Here is a 22,370-nt window from a genome sequence, read left to right as displayed (position 1 = left end):
GAACCCCTAGCTAGATTTGTCCTCTTCTTCCACTCACTTTGAGACAGGTCATTTCCTTTTACTTTTCCTGTCTGGTCTTTCTTGACCAATTCCTGTCTATTTCCAACCGTAATGTTTATGACTAATTGAGGACTGGAGGTCTTTCCTTTTCTTACCTTAAGCTCTTTTTTTTTTTTTATATGGATAGAAGAGCTTATAGTCAGGGTGAAGACAGTTCTCCTAGGGTATAGATGTCCCTGATGCTAATCTCTCTCTCTCTCTCTCTCTCTGTATGGACTGCTACGGTTTGGGATTGGTTCCCTACAGGCTAGGAGAAGGTGCACTCCAAGAATAAAACTTTGTTTCTCCATCTTGGGGATTGAGCAAAGGGGTGGCACTCCTTTCTTGTAAAAAAAACATAATCCTACATATCCTCAAAAGAAAATTACCTACAAACATGGACTTTGAGATTTGGAATATAGAACATATAAAGTTTAACTGGAAAATCAGAAGAATTGTTATTATTCACACACACCACTCTAAGAGAGAAAAACATACCCTCTATAAAATGCAAAATTTCATCTATTGATATCCTACATGACCCTTTCAAAAGTCTGTAAGTATCAATCATACCCACCTAATAATGCGCTGGTCCACCTCTCTGTGCAATCACAGCCCGCAGATGCCTAGGAACAGATTCCACAAGGTGTCAAACATCCTCCATGCATTACTCGACCCATGTCCATTGTAGCATCTCCATTAGTTCATGCTCATTCTGTGGAGGAGGATAAGTTCTCAGTTCTCACACCTCATTCTAGCATATCTCACACATTAGATTATAGTCAGGGGAGTTTTGGGGACAAGACAATGTGGTGAATTCGTTGTCATGTTCCTTCAACCACTCAGTAGTTGTATGAGCCTGATGACAAGGAGCATTGTGCTGTTGAAAGATGGCACTGTGGTCGAGGTAGACCTCCTGAAGATATGAATGGAGATGATTGGCTAACAGGTCTTTATAGCATTCACCATTTAGTGTTTGTGGGATGATAACCAATTGAACCAGGGCGTGCCAGGAAAAAGCTCCTCAGACCATAACACTACCTCCACCAGTCTGTAGAACCTCTTCTGTGCAACCAGGGGATAGGGCTTCATACTGTTTACATCAAATGCAAACCTTCATGCCTGACTGTCATCATGTGTACCCTTGTTGGCCTCTGGTTGTGGAACCCCAGGCAAAGCAAAGTATGGTGCATGTGAAAATGAGTTGAACTGCCCTGTTGTTGTTGTTGTACTGGTGAGCAAGATGTGACTGTTGCACAGCATTGCTGAGATACCAGTCGTGACACCTGATGCTCACTTCTATCAAGCACACATGGCTGATCAACATGTGTCCTTCTGCTGGATGTCTGTTCATGTTTAATTCAATTCTGATACACTCTTGATGCAGTAGTACAGATGCAACCAACAAATGCAGCTGTTTCCAAAATATTGGCACCTGCCCTCCAGGCCCCAACTATCTGACCATGGTCAAATTGGCTTGTCACCATATTTCCCTATTACTGGCAACCATTTACTGATTACATACAGAGATGTGCCCATTTATAATAGCCACATGTGATGTTGATATCGTATGGTACTTCGTTATTGCACCAAATATGTAAATCCAGAGGAGGGGGGTGTTCCTAATGCAAAGTTAACTCGGTGTATTTCCCTTTTTATAGATGGATACTATGAGAACTCTGATCCAATCATCTGGAATTTGATCCTCTGACCAGGATCTTTCCCTGACTTTTGTTTAGCTAGTTTTACACAGTACTTTGCTTTCTTACATTTTTCTCTGTATTTTCTAAGATGACAAGTTGACTTAATTGCCATGAACTTTCCATATGCTTTCTTCTTTTCCTTGTCTGCCTCTTTCATTTCCAGTTCCCCTGATATTTGCCCACATCACTCTACTAGATGTTGCCTGCCATTTAAAAAAATTATCCTCATAGTTAATATTGAATACTATAGATAGTCCCTCTTTCCCTGATTGTTATTGCCTAAACATAGCATTTTGTATTTGTTCCTTAGGAAGATCTCACGTTTTTCTTCTTTCTCTTCTTTGTTTCAGTCATGCCTATTATGTCGACGTAGTACTTATCCAATTCTTCTGCTAGTTCCATTTCTTTTTAACTGATGCTTTTTACATTGATAGTACCAATTTTGAGCTCTGCTGATGTTGAGTTGCGATATGTTCCGGAATTTGTTCCAGTAGCTGACTTTGCACTGTTCACCCTATTCCCTGACAAAAACAACAGGGACCTTGTTTAACCAGGCGATGCCCTAAGTGGCATGAAATTTTGTCATGTTCTACCATCCTTTTACATTGTGGTTTAAATAGGCTAAATTCCAAATTGACAGCCCATCTCCTTGTTCATTCAGTATCTGGGTAGATACCTAACAGGGTGCACCAAGAGAAGATGATGATTTGAAATTAGGTCAGAAGCCCTGGTCAGTTCTCCTCTCAGCTTTGATCCTTAAGCACCTCGATTACTTTTATAAAATGCCTTATTACTAACTTCTTAACTTTAAATTACTTCATTTTTATATTTTTAGTTTGTTGGATAACTGAATTTTAATACAAATATCCTATAAACTACAGAAAAGTTCTGGCCTAGTCCCATGGAACCAGTGCTATTTTAACTTCTATTATATACAGTAACAACTCAAAACATTTATGACAGCTCATCTCAATATGGTATACTTTGAATTTCTTAGAAAATAATGTTACAATCAGTAGACAAAGAAAATGGCAGGAAATTGTAGGAACATTGTTTATGTATTAGTAATTACATAAACACTCACAGACTACAATAACTATTATACCTTACTTTGACAACATTCATTCAGTGACACTCACTACCCATTCTGGCAACGCATTCCACTCATTCACCACCCGTCATGCAAAAAATCTCCTTTTCACTTCCTTACTCACATGACCATTATACAGTTTTTAGGGATGATTTCCTATCATCCATTACTCTATGCAGTAATTCCCCTCAATAACATCAGCTCTCCTCCACTTATCTTCCAAGTTATGTGGACCACATTCCTTTAATCTGTCCTCATATTCAGCATTCCAGAGTCCTGTGAAATTTATTTGCCTCTGTGCTATCTCTTTCCAGTGTTTAATTATTGCTAGATAACCAGGTGATTAGATCTAGGCACAGAAATCCAAATGAGTCTGATCAGTCCCTTATACAGTGGAACTATCACCTCCTTATCCATACTTGTCAGGTTTCTTCTTCATATTAAAGTAGCAATTTTCCGAGTCAGCTTTTGCTGTGTGTCTCCGTAACTTCAGTTCCCTATCCACCAAGAACCCCAGATCCCTTGCATTCTCCATCTCTTTATATCAAAACTTCCTCCAATATGATAAACCTCATTCCATCTTATCTGGCCAAAGTGCATTTATGCTGGCAACACTGAAGTGACATCTCCATTTTTCAGCCCAAAGTACTAATGTATTCAAATCATGTTGTAACATCACACTAGAACTCCTGATATCACTCTTCCTAATTTAGCCATCAGCAAACAACTGAATATCTCCTCTCACATCCTGGACCATATCATTGATAATATAAATTAAACGCTTTAGGAGAGAATAAATAACTACTATTTGGGTTTTTTTGTATTAAAAAGTAACTTACTGATTGTAATTGATCCACAAGATACTTTTCTGTGACCCCCCCCCCCCACCCACAAAGACAACCTGAAGATATACATTATAATTCTACCATTGGGATTCCGTTTGTAGGGACAATTTCTAATAAGATTGCCAGACTCCTCAAGCCGCATGGTATACGAGTAGCTTTTAAACCTGCACAGACCATTTGCCAATTTTTACGATCTCCAAAACACAGTCATCCATTTTTTAAATATGCTGGAGTTGACAACATACCTTGCTCATGTGGCTTGAACTATATTGGCCAGACTTCAAGAAGTTTTGAAATCAAGAAGAAGGAGCACATAGGAGACGTCAATAATAATAGAGAAGACAAATCAGGGTTAGCCTTTCATTTTGCTAGGACTAATCACATTATAAAATGGGATAAAAGCTCACTGCCCTACTTAAAGGAGGACTTCTGCTCTCAAATTATAAAAGAAGCCACAACTGTTCTCCATTCAGAATAAAACCTTAATAGAAACCAAGGACTGATTCCGCCTGAGATCTGGACGACTCTTGTTAGATCTTTCAACATGTCAGAACTGAATTTTGCTGCCAATTACAAATCGTTCCTACACAACAACTATCAGATCATACACGCACTATGCGTGTGATGTACGCGTTCTTCTGCTTTTATAAAAAATACAATTGTATTCGGTTTATTTTATGGTTTTAGTGTTAACAGTTTTTAGCATTTAAGTGTTCTTACTATTTTTATACATCTTTTACCCTGATGAAGACAGCAGCTACAGTTGGTGAAACTAGTTGGTATAACTTTGTTTTAAAATAAATTTGACCAAAAAAACCCCCAAATAGTAGTCATTTATTCTCTCCTATAGGTTGTGTGATCAAAAATAACAGTATTACCATCATTAAACAGTGCTTCCTAAAACTAGAGACTGGGGTCCCTGTGGTACCCCAGTCACTACCTTCCTTTTTCAGGACACTGAATTCCTGTATGCAACTTGCTGGATCCTATCAGTCAATCTTTCATGTAATCAAGCTATCAACTATTATTCTCATCTTGCCCAGAAATTTGTCAAACCAATAACAAAATCACTGTATATCCTCTGTCCATTCAAACGAGTCACTCTTTTATAAAATATGACCAAGTTACTAAAACAAGATCTCCCATTAACAAACTCATGCTTGAAATATTTCTATTCTCATGAGTGAACTGCCAGTCTTATATTCTGTCTCTAACCAACCTCTATCACCTTCACCACTACACTTGATGCACAGTGGCCTATAGCTGGACACCACTGGTTTGGATTCTCCCTTATACAGTGGCACTAGTTTTCCTTCTTTCTCCTCTTTATGCACTGTTCCTGTTGCTAGACTGTTACTGAACAACCAAGTCAAGGACACCACAAGTTCTTTCATATGTTCCTGTAATATATGTGGTGACATCCCATCTGGTCCAGCAGCCTTCTTCATATCAAGGTTACTTAATATTCTAAATATTTCCCATTCTTGAACTGCCAGTCTTCTATCTCCCTTCCTATTATTATTCAACACTACTCCCCACTTCCTTTACACATACACATATATGAAATCTCCTCCTAACAAAATATTTCTTCTGTGTCTTCAACAGATGTGACCCAAGTCGTGTCCGGACAGTTCATCGCAGGAAAATTGATCACCAACAATTCATCACGGGAAAATTCATCGCGGATATATGTGAAAGAAAAAATTTCCCATATAAGAATGTTTCACAAGAGAAGTAATTAATTACGTATTTCACTTTGGGAGCATGCATCTATATCTATCTATCTATATATAATTTTTTTTTTCCATAAAGAAGACTAAATATGAAATTTAAAATTTCTTAAGTGTCATAAAATACTAGTATTGGAGAAAAAGGTACAGACTAGTATTGAAGCGCTGCAGATGGCAATTTAGCTTATGCTGATTTTTATAATGATGATAGGATTTACGTAATTTATTATTTTTTTCTTTAATATAATTACTAAAAAAGTGCATCTATGAACTTAAACTAGCTCTGTAAACACAACATATCTTTCATATGCAGGAATAGTTGAGTTATTTTCAAAATGCACATGTATTCAATAATTGAAACACCAACACCTCATCTTCTGAATTAGTTCAGATAATATATATCATATCTGGATGGATGTCTAAGTGCACAGAAATATAACGAATGGTTTGCAGAATAAATATTCTTAAATATGATGCCCTTTCTTCCAATATCTATTCTAGTTCTGTAAATATTAATATTCCATGAGTAGAATGTGTAGTATTACTGTATATGTGTAGTACAACTTTTTAAGACGAAACAGAAATTAGGAAACTCACCGATCAATAAAACATATCACTTTCATTGAATAAGAATAAAAATATTATAAAAATCTAATTAAAATTTAAACAAATAATACATAAATACATAAAAAAACTATATTTGATGAAATATATCTTGCACTGCATTTACTTTTCATATATCGGTATCAAAGCAATATCATTTCAATTTTCTAGCGAATAACGCTGTCAGCAAATTTTTTCCGCAATGAATTTTCCTCTCTATGAATTGTACATGAACTGACACACGTTCCATCTCCAGCAATTAAAGTCAATTTTCAATTTTCACACTTTCTTCTACTAGCAGTATAAAGAGAATTTTCTAAAGGTTTGCTTTACTTCTTCAGCCAGTCTCCTTTCATATGCCAATTTCTCCCTTTCTCACTATACTCATCGTTTTCCTAGCCTGTGCATTATACTCATGTTACTTAAGTATATCCTGTTCTTTATATCCTCCTTCATCCTCATAACCTTAGGAATGCTGACATTACCATAAGTAGCTAATTTTGAATCAGTCCCAAGTACTGCTGATTTCTCTACCTTTCAATTGATCAAGCTAGTACCCATCACTAATCTGTTTCCTTAATTTATCATAGTCCCCTTGCTCTAGTCCCACATCTCTTTTGTTCCATGATGCTTGTACCTGCCTAGTCATTTCAAAACCACATGATTACTCTCCCTGGTAACATCTGTTATCATCTGAGTTGATATTATTAACTTCAACAGTCCTGTTCCACATGTTGCTTCAACCACATGCTACATAAGGTAGTTGTCCCTAAGCAGTTCATAACCGAAGGTGAGTTAGCTAGTCTGATACAGAAATAGAAGGATTTCCCTCCCAGAAACTTGGGATTTTTCAAAACTGACCATAAGAGCACACATGAACAGAAGTAGTACACTGGTCTCATAGCCTAGGTTGCTTTGGTTGTAAATCCAGAATAAACTAACCTAACCCTAAACAGCTCAATGAATTCAATCTCCTTGCTCACTGTTATTATCCTCCTGCCATTCACCAGTCTCATCTTTCTACATATGCCAGAATCATAGAATAGAATAGACTCTATAGAATAGTCTTATAGAATTAAGTTTCTGTCATGTTCCATTTTTTCCTTTCAACTAAACTTTACAACCCTGATACCATCTTTTTCAGTCCTCTCTGATCCTCTCCATCATCTCCAAGAAACAGGTAACCAAATTCATGCACTACAGTCAAGATGTGGCTATATCATAGCCTTAGAAAGAGGGATAAATTTCCTCAATCCAGTACCATCAATGTAATATGCAGTACTTTCATTGAAAAGTACATAATCTTGCATTTTGCAACATTAAAGTTACAATCATTATCCTTCTCTCACACTGCCAATTTATTTAAATCATCTTGCAGGATGTCTATGTCACCTTTATCAACAATTGCCCTCTCCAATTTTGCATCTTTAGCATATAACTGAATACTTTACTTTTAAAGATATTTCCACTGTTCAGCAGTTGCCTTGTAATTCCTTTCTCCACTGCAGATGGTCATTCCTGGAGCCTTCCTTCTTGCAATCTCCTGGCTCATGTTGCCTCTGCAACTACTCCTCCTCCTCTCCATGTAAGTCGAGGCCATCCCTTTCTTCTGTCTTCCTAGTAGTGATGACTTCATCACTCTCTTGGACCATTTCTCCTGTGGCATCTATTGAACATGATCATGCATCTGTAAAGATTAATGTTCCAAGTGAATCCATCACATTTTCTTGCAAATTCAACCTCTTATCGTAATCATCTATAAATCAAGGAAATCAAGGAGATGATAAAGTATCATCTCCTTGATTTCCTGTCAAATGTCTTGACTCCAAAGCACACCATTCAACTGCTTAATAATGGTTTCATTGACAGGATCATCTACATCTTTCTCACATAGTTAGAATACTCTTCTCTAATCTTGCAGTTTTTATAATTTTACTCAACAAGCTATTCCTGGAAGCCATCACACTAATGCTTCTGTAATTTGAAGTCATTCAAATTATCCTTTGTTAAAGATGGGAGCTATGCATGATAACAACTACTCATCAGGAGTCACATTGCCTTCTAGAACTCAGCTGCTACAAATAATAACATTCTTGTTATTATTCTTAGTAGCTGGTAGCCTTCATACTTCCACATCACCATCAGTATTCCTCTTAAGCCAGTTGCTTTCCCATTACGTGACTTTGCCAAAGCATTTCACACCTCATCTTTCAAACGTGGATGCACTAGCTCCCCACATATTCCTTCCTATGTATCCCCCAATGTATTCCTTCCTATGTATCCCCCAATGTATTCCTTCCTGTTCTCTGTCAGAAGATCCTTAAAATGATTCATCCATTGTTTGATATTCTCATGTGTCTGATGATCCTCCATGACACTGAGCCTATTATATTCCAATGAGTGATTACTTTCAGAACAGCTTCTCTTCCAACATTTTAGATTTACTAACTTATTAACTTCAGTGATAAATTGCATTTCACTAGAGTATGAAGGAAAAAACAATTCAATAAATTTCTTAAACCTACACTTACTAGATCAGAAAGCATTACTCATATGAGAATTTATCATAACTCATCAATGTAGGAAACTACCTACACTTTGCTTCCTACCACCCCTACACCGTTAAAAATTCAATAGCACTTTCAGTTTATAAATGCGTATAAATATACAACGGTTCATGAAGATCTAAACCAGGAAATTGCCCATCTAAAGAAAATCTGAAATTGAATGTTAATCTGAAAGCTACTGGAAAAAAAACACACCCCAACTCAACATCACCAGAGTTCAAGATCGGTACTATCAACATAAGAAGCTTCGATGGCAAAGAAATGGAGCTAGCTGAGGAATTGGATAAGTACCAGATCGACATAATAGAGGTGACTGAAACAAAAAAGACAAAAACTGGTGAAACCATTCTGAGCAATAAATACAAAATGTTATATTCAGGAATGAAAATCAAGAAAAAGAAGGAGTAGGCTATACTATTCAACACTAAATACGAGGCTAATATTCTAGAGTGGCAGGCAATTTCAAGTATAGTGATGTGGGCAAATATCAGAGTGGGGAACTGGACAATGAGACTTATTTGTGTCTATGGTCCCAGAGAAGGTTCTACTAAGGTAGAAGTGGAGGAATTTTTCGACGGTTAAGAGAAAGCAACTTTCGCGATCAAAAAAATGAAAACTTGGGATCTAAATAGTAGAGTAGGAAATGATTGTCAGACATACAAAAATAGTTTGGGAAAATTTGGAGGAAAGAGCAAAGCTAATAATAATAGCAAATACCTGTTGGATATCTGCTCAGGACATGGACTGGATATTACTAACACCATGTTCCAACATAAAAATGTGCACAAATTCACATGGAGAGAAGAGGCAAGGAATAAGAAAAGTCTCATTGCCTATGTTATTGTTGATACTGATGTTTTCTCCCTGGTGCAGGACTCTGGAGTGTACAGAGGATTTGAAATTAGAAGTGATCACCATTTAGTCTTGAGCAGGATAAAATCGAATTTCATATTGAAAAGAATAACATGTAAGAAAGTTTTAAAGCAAATAAAAGTTGAGCAGCTCTCAGATGTGAACTGTAGACTAAAATACAAACATTATTCAAGAAAAAATGAAAGAGTTTGAGAACAGGAACTAAACGTTGGAGATTCAGTGGCAAGCCCTGAAGAAAGCACTGATTGATTCAGCCAGAGAGATATGTGGTGAGGTTGTCTGTAAGGATAGAAAAATCAGAACTCCATAGTGGACACATGGAGTTAAAGAGGCAGTGAAAGAAAAGAGGAAAGCATATCAAAAGTTCCTGGCAAATAAGTCAGCTTGTGCTAGAATCTAGAGGCAAATTGGGATTGGATTATACACTTATATATACTATTATATATGGGATTGGATTAAACTCATTTGGATAAGAGGATGACTGACTGATGGATATCAAAATGTGATATATGCAGGAAATGAGCCTATAAGATTTAAGATGACTGGTGGTGTACCACATGTATCAAGCTTTGTACCACTGTTATTCAGTTCTATATTAATGACATTGGGATGGATTTGACAAGTAACATACAGCTGTTTGCTGATGTTGCAAAGGAAGGCTGAGTAATCAGGAATGTGGCTGACATGCAGTTACTACCAGAATGATTTGAATAGGCCGGAATTGTGGGCATGTAAATATGGCTGTCAGTTCAATGTTAGTGAATGCAAAGTCATTAACTTTAGTGTATGTGATATGTCACATTATATTGGTGGGATAATGCTAGAAGAAACTGATCAGCTAGGAATATGCAGCTGAAGTTCAAGGGCCATATAGCAAAGATTGCAAATACATCTCAGAGATTAATTGCAATGCTGAAACAAAACTTGACATATAAAAATAAGGAAGTCATTTTGACTCTTTACACGGCTTTGATAAGACCTTACTTAGGCTATTGTGTGAAGGTCTAGTCTCCTGATTTTTTTTGGTGATTTTGATATGGTGGAGAAAGTGCAAAGGATAATGTTAATAACGATATCAGGATTGTGGAATACTGATTGTGAAGACAGATTGAGAATTTGTTGACTGCAGACACCAGTTAATAGGCGAAGGAGGAATGATATGATTGAGACTTACAAACTTCTGAAAGGGTCATACAGAATTCAGTTGATGGAATTTTTCATTTTATGGAGAGTGAGAAAAAGACAAGAGGGCACCCTTAGAAGTTGAGAATGAATGCCACTAAGAAAGGGATGAGATCTAGCTTTTTCTCTCATAGAGTGGTGCATGATTGGAATGGATTGTCATTGGATGTGTGTGTATGCAAGTGGTGTGAATGAATTCAACAGTATGTGGCTTCCCTTGATGAGTCCAACACCATGGAGGTCTCTCTTAATATTTATATGAGTTACAACTTTTCACAAGAGCAGGTATATTAAGTACCATTCAAGTATTCTAGTTATAAGAGTACGCTTAACTATATGTATAGAAAGGATATGGTGGTGGTTATTCCTAACAATGCTTCAGTGTATAAATAACATCAGAAGAAGAAACAATTTATTGAACTTGCTAATATTTTGATGATTTTCTAACCAGCATCATCAGAGCATAAATTACAACTGTGGTGACATACAGCACTCAAGTAGAATATTATGGAAACCAAATTCTAACCAAAAGAGAACTAATATTCTAACAAGGTACCTTTTGGAGGCAGACAACAGCTAAGTTAATTTGGAGAAGTTGGTGGTAAATGTTGTCTACCTCCAAAAGGTACCTTGTTAGAATATTAGTTCCTTTTTGAACTAATATTTTTGAACTTTTTGAACAAAGATCTAGAAGACAGCCTTAGAAAGGGCTGTCTCCTAGATCTTTGTCAAATTCTTGCAGCCATACCTGTTGAGGTTATGGGATGTTTCATAGCTGATGCAAATTCTTAAAATAGTCTCTAACCTATAGCAAATTCTGTTTACCACAGCTGCATTCTTCCATTTAATCCAGTGTGAAAGAATATTCAGAGTATGGGCTGCCAGTCTGACTTTCCATACAGATGGGCACAGGTTATTGTGTTCAAAGCAGATGCACCAGTTTGTCCAAAGCAGATCAAGCTGCAGACATAAGGAACTTCATACACTCTAGGATGTACAAGAGGACGCTTGCTCCTAAAGAGAACACATGAAAGTAGCTGACTGAGTGTGTAGTTTGAAGGTGGTATGAAGAGCTTTAGCTATCTTTTCAGATGTAATTATTGTTTCTTTTTCTAGTGATGTTTATGCTGTACAGCACTGTGATGGAGAACACTCAACTAGGTTTCTCTATTTGAAAGAAACTGCGTATATTAACATTCCACTATTCACTGATTTATTTTAATTTCATACTTATCTAATTAAAATTTTAATTAGAAAATTTAATTCTTTAATCAAAATATTACATTCAGTTTATGTTTAATGTTGTAAGAATGCAGGAACATAAAAAAATTTATTACTCCTCTATATTAATATTTTCCTTTTTTTTTTTTTTTTAAATTTAGAAACCATTGCATTAAACTATTTTACATAAAGGAGAGGGGTAAAAAGAAGCAAATAAAATTACTCACTCATTTTGTATAACAAATCCCACTCTTCTTGTAAAAATGCCCCATAATGTCCTCGACGGGCAATAGACTGTGGACAACCAAGATTCAAATCAACAGCCTCGCAATAGCCTTTTGCCATTTGGGCAGCCTCAACTAGAATATCTGGATCATTGGCACAAAACTACAATACAAAAAAGGAAAACTATTACACAATTTGGAAACAGTTCAAGTGAATCCATCCTAAGCACTTGCTAAATCAACAAATTCAATAATAATGTAAATTAATGCATTCCACAGTTACTAAACTCAATTCCCTACTTCTACTACTACTATCCTCAACTGCTGAAAAATTTGTAACATGGATGTTATCTGCATATGTAAACAGCAACAATAATTATAGTACTATTAGAGAAAAATAAATAAACATAATTAAGAAATATAGGATTTAGATCTATCCTATTTCATAGCCACATATGACTTAGGGTCATATGAATATGACCCTAAGTCATATGTGGATTTAGGATTTAGATCTATCCTATTTCATAGCCACATATGTCCCTAAGTTTCAAAACTGAAATGTGCACTGATTTGAAAGTTTACTTGTGAAAATGTAACTTCAAATAAAACTAATGAAAACATGGGCATTACTACAGCAATGAACAGTGTTCTGCCCTCTTAAGCTTTTCAGCATGGTCTCTGATAAGAACCAACAGTTTAAACAGTTGTCAGGCCAAAGGTATTTAAGATTGTATAGGTCCTTGTGGTGCAGGTATTATAGTACTTGAAAGAACATGAACTCTGAGAAGTTCATATCTTTTGTTAGCACATTTTTTCCTACAATTAAATATTTAATTTTGGTAAACTTAACCTATGATATTGATTGCATTACTTTGTTTCAAGAATTATAAACATGCTATTACCATTATTATTACTTTATTCTTTTATTTTAATTACATTGCGTTTAAAATAAAAATTCCGAAAATACTTCATCATCATCATCATCATCAAATTCCTGCCATGTACCCTCAAGGGGTGTACAGGATATGACAGTACTACATGAAAAAATTACATCATTACTAACTTCCTATCTACAATTTTCCTCCAAATCAGTCTGTTACTTGTCAAGACTCCAACATTATCAGATTTTATATTTCTATCGTCTAAGGCACTTTGTACCGTATCAATCCACCTATATCTTGGTCTTCCTCTGGGTCGTTTTCCTGCCAACCTGGCAGAGAACACTTGTTTTGCTAATCTTTCCTCTCCCATTCTATTTAAGTGACCATACCATCTGAGATTAGCTCTGCTAACACATTCCTGGATGCTGACAATGTCAAGTTCTTTCCTAATATCCTCATTTTTAATATGATATTGCCATTGATGCCATCTGTTCATGCCTCTAATCTTTCTCAGGACTCTCATATCTGCGGTCTCTAGTCTTTGGTCAAGTGTTTTACTTCTGACCCAGCTCTCAGATCCATAAGTTAAAATTGGTTTGAACACAGTCTTGTATACAGCTAATTTAGTGTTCCGACTAATTTCTTTCTTATTCCATATGAATTTATTCAATTGACTTCCCACCATACCAGCTTTGCTGATTCTGTTGTCTATTTCTATATTTGGTTTACCATCTTCAGTAAAAATTGTGCCTAAGTAGCTGAAATGTTTTACTTGTTCCACAGGTTCTTCATTCACAACACAGTTGACATTTTCAATGATTCTGCCTATTTTCATTGTCTTTGTCTTTTTATTGCTGACCTTCATACCATATCTATTACAACAGCTATTCAATTTAGTCAGAGAATCTTGCAGACTTGTAGCGGATTTATTTAGAAGTATAACATCATCCGCATAAAGCAAAGAGCTGACATTAACATCTCCAATTTTGATATCAGGTTTAATACCACATTCCTTCATAATGTGATCCATATAGATAATGAATAACAGAGGGGATAATGTACATCCTTGTCTCACACCAGATTTAACATTAAACCATCTTCCTGTACTTCCTTCAATTCTAACTGCTGACTCACAACTCAAATAAAGACTAAGTATTGCTTGATATAATGCCCCATTGACACCATATAACTGCAGCGTATTGAATAGCTTCTCTCTTGGCACCTTGTCATATGCCTTTTCCAAATCGACAAAACTTAAATACAGATCTTTGTTATATTCCCATGCTTTCTCGACTATTTGTCGTAAAGTGAAGATCTGATCCTGACAGCCTCTATTTGGCCTGAATCCAGCTTGTTCTTCACCAAGCTTTTCTTCCACAATTCTTCTCAACCGTTTCTCAAGTATACTTGCATAGATCTTGCCAGGAACACTCAGTAGGGAAATACCTCTGTAATTCTCACATTCAGTTTTATTTCCCTTTTTATATATGAGTACTATGAGAGCTCTACTCCAATCATCGGGAATTCGTCCCTCTGTCCAGGCTTTCTGAACTATGCAGTGCAGCCACTGTAAGACTCTTATACCACCATACTTCAGCATTTCTGGTCGAATATCATCTACTCCTGCTGCCTTTCCACATTTCAAGCCTTTGATGGCTTTTTCTACTTCAAGTATGGATATGTATTCCTGACTGCATGCCTGGTCAGTGTTTTTTATCACTGTGCTGTCATCACTGCTTGTTTCATTTAGCAGTTTTTCAAAGTAATTACTCCATACTTCAAGGATATCTTTTTCTCCTGTTTTCATTTCACCTTTATCATCTCTAATTCCTTTTACAGCACTCTTTCCTCCATTCCTAAGCTTCTTCAACAACCTCCAGAATATTTTGCCACCTTCTTGATATTTATTTTCTATATTCTTGCCAAAGTCCTCCCATGACTTTTGTTTAGCTAGTTTTACACACTGTTTAGCTTTCTTACATTTGTCTCTGTATTCTGTAAGAGTAAAAGCTGACTTATTTGCCAGGAACTTTTGATATGCTTTCTTCTTTTCCTTCACTGCCTCTTTAACTTCCTGTGTCCACCAGGGAGTTCTGATTTTTTTATCTTTGCACACAACCTCACCACATGCCTCTCTGGCAGAATCAATCAATGTGTCCTTCAGAGTTTCCCACTGAATCTCCAAGGTTTGATTCCTGTTCTGAAACTCTTTCATTTTCTTTTCAATAATATTTCTGTATTTTAGTCTACAGTTTACATCTGAGAGCTGCTCAACTTTTATTCGCTTTAAAACTTTCTTACATGTTATTCTTTTCAATATGAAATTCAATTTTATCCTGCTCAAGACTAAATAGTGATCACTTCCAATTTCAAATCCTCTGTACACTCTGGTGTCCTGCACCAGGGAGAAAACATCACTATCAACAATAACATAGTCAATGAGACTTTTCTTATTCCTAGCCTCTTCTCTCCATGTGAATTTGTGCACATTTTTATGTTGGAACATGGTGTTAGTAATGACCAGTCCATGTCCTGAGCAGAAATCCAACAGATATTTGCCATTATTATTAGCTTTGCTCTTTTCTCCAAATTTTCCCACAATATTTTTGTATGTCTCACAATCATTTCCTACTCTGCTATTTAGATCCCCAACAAGGACCAACTTTTCCTTTTTCATTGTGTCAGTTGCTTTTTCTAAAGCCTCAAAAAATTCCTCCACTTCTACCTTAGTAGAACCTTCTGTGGGACCATAGGCACAAATAAGTCTCATTGTCCAGTTCCCCATTCTCATATTTGCCCACATTACTCTACTTGAGACTGACTGCCATTCAAGAAGATTAGCCTCGTATTTTGTGTTGAATACTATGGCTACTCCTTCTTTTCCTTGATTGTTATTGCCTGAATATAACATTTTGTATTTATTGCTCAGAAAGATCTCACCAGTTTTGGTCTTTTTTGTTTCAGTCACCCCTATTATGTCGATCTGGTACTTATCTAATTCCTCAGCTAGCTCCATTTCTTTGCCATTCAGGCTTCTTACGTTGATAGTACCGATCTTTAACTCTGGTGATGTTGAGTTGGGGTTTGTTTTCAGATTTGTTCCAGTAGCTGACTTTTCGCTGTTTGCTCTGGTTCCCTGGCAAAAACAACGGGGGCCTTGTTTAACCGGGCGACGCCCCAGCCGGCATGAAATTTTGTCATGTTGTACCATCATTTTTTATTTTGGTTTAACCAATAAGAATACAATTTGGTCGGCTAAATCCCAAATTGCCAGCCCATCCTCGTTCGTTCAGTATCAAAGTAGATACCCAACAGGGTGCACCATGAGAAGGTGAGGATTGGACATTAGGTCAGAAGCCCTGGTCGGTTCTCCGCATTCCTTTAAAGGCTATGTGGAGGTCTCCTCTCAGCTATACAGCTTTGACCCTTAAGCACCCCCAGAAAATACTTTAGGATCTCAAATGAAATATATTATGCTGAGGACAAGCTTTTTTCCTCTAATAGGAATATAATACATTTAACTTTCAAGGACTTCTATGTGCTCTGGTTATATGCAATTATAATTCAAAACAGGTAATGCCATTAACAACGACCACTGAAGAAAACCAATAAGTGCAAAATAGTTCTCTTTAGTAACTGAGTCTAAATAAATATATTAATAAAAGACACATACACATATACATATATCAAGTCATCCCAAAAGTAATGTCATATTTAGCATTAAGTTTTGAAAGGATATAAAAGATAAATCACTTGCTAATTTAATTATGCTCACAATGCTCTTCCAATGTTTTGAAAGCTTCATAATGCCATTTCTTTAGAATTCAAGAGATTTGGAGGCAAAGAATTGCATAGGCTCAATTTCAGTGCCCTCTAATGTATTGTATTGTTTTTCATTCATGAAATGTTGCAAACTTTAAAATAAGTAGTAATCTGAAGGTGCAAGATCAGGAAAATACAGAGAATGTGGAAGCTTTTCCAGCTAAGTTTCTCAATCTTGGTACAGGTAATTCTTGCACTATCAGGGTGTGCATTATCACGGTGAAAACGACACCCTTTCGATTGACCAGAGGACACCTCTTTTCTTTCAGTTTTTCATTCAATCAATCGAGTTGTTCACAGTATACTTCAGCTGTGAGTGTTTGGTTTTGTGGCAAGAGTTCAAAGTGTATAATACAAGCCATATCCCACCAAATGCTTAACAAAACCTTCTAAGGATGAAGGACTTGTTTTGATTGAGCATGTTCCTCTGAATGAACCCATTGCCTTCGGCACTTAACATTCTTGTAAAGTATCCACTTTTCATCACATGAGACTACACGACTCAAAAACCGGAGATTGAACCTCTCGAGAATGAAGAGTAATGCAGATGTTGACACGCTCTCTTTGGTTGTTGTTTGTCAGTTCGTAAGGAATTCACTTGCTGAGCTTAGACACTATTCCAAGTTCTTGCAAATGGCAATGAATTAAGATCTTTTGCTAAATCTTCAACAGTTGCATTGTCATTTCTTGCAATAGTGGCTTCCAGCATATCATTATTGAGAGAGACAGGATGCCCAGAGTGAGAGGAGGCTCTCAAGCTAAAGTCTCCATTGTCGAAATATTTGGAACCATCACTGGCACTTTCACAAATTCACGACATTGTCGCCATACACTTCTTGCACATTGCTTACAGTATTAGCAGCACTGTTGCCTTTTTTGAACTCAAAGTACGATGTGCTCTTCAGTAACCTCCATAGCAATAAAGAGTTATTTAAACAATAACTTATGTATGATGCTCTAATAACGTGGAATTCCTTAGAATGAGAATGCCTCAGTTTAGCAGTACTTATAAAGCATTAAAAATTCATGTTTAGACAAGCTGAGGTACATTTGAACAAGTACACTATAAAAAATTACATTATTTTTGGGATGAACTGATATATATATATATATATATATATATATATATATATATATATTATTATTATTATTATTATTATTCAGGCCTCCATGGAGTCAAAAGACTCATTGTGGGAGGTCCTTCCTAAGAAACACAAAGTCTATCAAGACTCATCGAGGGGAGGTCCCACCCTAAGAAACACAAAGTCTATCATACCACTCCTTGAACTCATTGACCGTTCTCACTCTCACCACTCCATCAGGCAATGTATTCCATGGTTCAACCACCCTCAATGCAAAGAGACCACTCCTTACCCTCTTGCTCACAGTTTCCTTTCATAACTTCCAGGGATGGCCTCTTGTCATCACTCCTTCCCGCTGTTCAACCAAGCGAAAGAACTCCCCAATGTCAATCAACCCTGTAACCACCTCTCAACAGTTTAAAAGTCTCAATCATATCACCTCTCCTTCTTCTATCCACCAAACTCTGCAGTCCCTCAGCCAATCCTCATAACTATCATTGTACAGTTTTGAAACCATCTTTGTTATCTGCCTTTGTACCCTTTCCACAGTTAATTTATCCCCTTCAAATCCTGGGGACTAAATCTGAGAACAATAGTCCAAGTGTGGTCTGATCAGGGTCTTATACAATGGAATGATAAATGTTTTATCTCTGAAGGTCAGTGTCCTTCTCATTATTGCAGCAATCCTCTGTGTTACCTTCGCCACCTTTGCAATATGTCCCCTAAATTTCAGGTTTCTATCAATCATCAACCCCAGATCTCTTGTCTCCCCTACTTCCTCCAGTATAACTCCTCCCATAGAGTATGCAGTGTCCCATCGATGTTTCCCAAACCTCAAGACCTTACATTTTGCTGCATTAAACCGACGCTCCCATCTATATACCATATACATATATATATCATAATTAGTTTTAATGGGAAGAAAAACATATCAAGTAAATCAATAAACATAGATTTAAAATGATGATTATATGATTCAGGACTCCATGGAGTCACGAAACTCATCATGGGAGGCCCATCCTAGAAAACACAAAGTCTATCATACCACTCCTTGAACCCATTGACGGTTTGTGCGATTTTACCATTCTATCAGGTAGTGCATTCCATGGTTCAACCACCCTCCATTCAAAGAAACCACTCGTTATCCTCTTGCTCACAACTTCCTTTCATATCTTCCAGGGATGGCACCTTGTTCTTGGTCATTTACCTTTCCCACCAGACAAAAGAATTTCCCAGTGTCAACAGTTTAGAAGTTTCAATCATATCACTTTTCCTTCTATATACCAAACTCTGCATTCCTTCAGCCTATCCTCATAACTGACATTGTACAGTCCTGAAGTCATATGAGCCCAATAGTCTAGATGTGGTCTGATCAGGATTGACAGGATTGATTAAATGGATTGACAACTCTTATCTCTGCAGGTCAGCATTCTTCTCAGAATTGCAGCAATCCTTGGATTACCTCCACCACCTTTGCAATTTGTTCCCTAAATTTCAGGTTTCTATCAATCATCACCTCCATATCCCTTGTCCCCCCCCCCCCAACTTCCTCCAGTACAGTTGCTCCAATAGAATATGTAGTTTCCCACTATCCCATTAGGATGGGATAGTGGGAAACTACATGCTTGAATTTCGTAACTGAAATACGAGGATAGAATGGTCACTCCTATGCCTCAAGGTATTCTTGGCTGTATCTCTGTGTGTTCACGGGGCCGGTTTGCCTGCTTGCAGGATGAAAAACACCAGATAAACTGGCGGAAAAAACCCTACTGCCCGCGCCCAAGACTGGCTAACTTGGCTATAGCTGAGGAAGATCCTTCAGCTCCTCACGTCTCCAATGGGAATCGAACCTAGGACACTCCTTTCCCAGGCATATGGTTGCGAAGCGCAAAGCCACTAGGCTAACCACATGGACGTAGTTTCCCACTGATGTACCCCAATCTTCAAGACTTTATATTTAGCTAAATTAAAGTGACATTCCTCTTCATTTGCCCATCTGTCCAGGCTACAACATCTGCACTATTACTAATAACCCTTCCCAGCTTCACATCAGGAAATAACTGAATATCCCCCTGCAATCCATTGATAATGTCATTGATATAAAGGTTAAACAATATAGGTCCCTGTACCAAGCTCTGTGGGACCCCACTTGTAACCTTTTACTTCATTGATACTACTTCCTTATACACAACTCTGTGATACCTATCATATAGCCAATCCCAAATCCAGTTCACTAACCTAACAGCTAAACTCATGGGCTGCAACTTAAATAGCAGCTTATCATGTGGTACCCTGTCAAATGCCTTGGTAAAATCCTCCAAAAAATTTTTTTTTTAAAAATGGTAGAATATACCTTTCCCTCATCAACTGCTCTTGTCACTTTATTATAAATATACATATTACTAAAACAAAAGCTTTCTGGGTCAGTATGTGTCCTGAGAGCATTCACAACTGTTTCATATCATTGTATTCAGTTCTATTTATTAAGGTTTCACGTAATGTTGTTGATCCTACTCATTCAGGGTTTATGTCTTTTCCTAACATCTTCTGGAATCACTTAACATAATCCTGGTGACCAAGTGAACATTCTGTATTCTGACAACATGGCCACACCACTATAACTCTTCCTTACACAGAATAGTACTAAAAAATGGCCGAACACTCCTCCGACATCTCATCATTATTCAAAAGTTACACAATCTTACCACCAAAATACTCCTGAAGTACCCATCAATCAAAAGCATTAAGTCTCTGATTATCATGCAATATGTAAGACATTATTCTGTCTTCATTATCAATTTCTTGATGATGTACCCTTGAATGTTCAGGCTACTATGACAGCACTAAACATGATTAAGTTTACATTATTAGTAACCTGCTATTAATAGGTTTCTTCCAAATTAGTCTGTTACTAGTCAACATTCTAATATTATATAACATTTTGGTCTTCTAAGGTACTTCTGACTGAATCAACCCACCTAAATCATGTCTTCCTCTGGATCTGTTTCCTGCCATCTTTGCATCAAATGCCTGTTTTGCTAACCTTATTTCTAACCAAACTTTCAGATCAAAACTGGTTTGAATGCTGTCTCATATACTACTAGTTTCATTTGGCTATATAAATTTATTCAACTGGCCACCCACCATACCAGTTTGCTTATTTTGTTGTCCATTTCCAAATTTAATTTGCCATTTTCACTAAAAACTGTGCCTAAATAGCTGAAATATTTTACTTGCTCGTTCTCCATTGAGAATGCAGCTGAAGTTTTCTATGTCCCTGTCTATTTTCATAGTTTTGGACTTTTTATTGCTGATATTCTTGCTAAATTTGCTACAGCTGTTATTCAATTTAGTCAGAGAATCCTGGAAAATTTGGATGTATTTAGGATTACAATATGCATCCTGTACAACAGATGATGTTGTATAGGATAATGTCTTGGCTCCATAAGGCAAAACAGAGAGAAGATTACTGTAAATTTTAAGTTTTCTTTTTAGTGATATTCTGCTGTCTTTCAAAACTTTCCTTTCATTTATGAATACTCCTGAAGCCATTCCTAATCTTCTACCCACTTCATTCTTCCTCTCACCAATACCAGTATGTAGCTAACAAGATAACTGAAATCACAGCCATCCTTTACAGCACATCCTTTAAGAAAGACAGGGGACTTGATCACTGTTTTTATTATATTTGTTTTCTCAATGCTGGTAATTAAACTTAGTTGATGCCCTGCATCAATAAAAGAGTTCATTTCTCCCAAATGATTTGTGAATTAGGCCAAATCATCAGCATAATCTAGATCAGATAGGTTAGGATTCTTACACACCACTTTAATCCCCAGTCCTTCCCTTGGAGTCTTGTTTAACACCACAAAATAAATTACAAGTCATCTAAATAGAAAAGTTGACAGTACACTCTCTGTCTTACTCCAGTTTTTATTTAAACCATTCATTATATGCTTTATCAACTTTAACATAAGTTACTGTTATCACATAAAACAGTCATGATGTTAATAAGTTTGTCAGACATATTCCATAAGCTCATACAATCTTTCATAAATTTTGCCTGTCAACTGAATCTAAAGCAAAGACCTCACCTCCCTGTCACACACACACATTTCATCTTATATATATATGCACAGTCAGCTCTTGACTTATGGAGTTTTGTTCCAACGATCCCATCATAAGTTAGAAATCACTATATTAACATTAATTACAAGGTTATGTTAACAACTGATGTGCTAGGTCAGGGGTCGGCAAACTGCGGCTCGCAAGCCACATGCGGCTCTTTGGGTAATGTACATGTGGCTCTGAAGTAAAATTGAAAATAAAACTATCATAGTTTCATTTATAAAATTTTTAAAGATTATACAGAGGGAGTGGAGGGGATAGTTGAGCACATGGTAGGCAGGACAGCCAAACAAAGTGACTAATTAGGATTAGGTTTTAGGGTGCTTCGACATCTGAGGTCATTTGCAGAGAGTAATAAAAGTGAAATATAAGTGAGCGTA

At 36.7% G+C, this 22,370-nt stretch overlaps 1 protein-coding gene across 2 annotated transcripts in view; it reads right to left on the bottom strand.

Moving 5' to 3' along the window:
- The window catches only part of Dus1 (Dihydrouridine synthase 1), a 156,148-nt gene that overhangs the window by 127,277 nt on the left and 6,501 nt on the right, over positions 1–22,370 (bottom strand). For both annotated transcript variants that reach the window (XM_090411023.1, XM_090411024.1), the window contains exon 2: positions 12,081–12,240. In XM_090411023.1, the coding sequence (XP_090267149.1) occupies positions 12,081–12,240 (160 nt within the window). The remainder of the gene's footprint in view (positions 1–12,080; positions 12,241–22,370) is intronic.

Source organism: Typopeltis vanoorti, chromosome 21 (genome assembly GCF_054136105.1).
Source record: "Typopeltis vanoorti isolate ZY-2024b chromosome 21, IOZ_Tvanoo_1.0, whole genome shotgun sequence".
Classification (NCBI taxonomy): Eukaryota; Metazoa; Arthropoda; class Arachnida; order Uropygi; family Thelyphonidae; genus Typopeltis; species Typopeltis vanoorti.
Note: the sequence above shows the minus strand (reverse complement) of the source record. Positions and strands in the feature narration are given on the sequence as shown.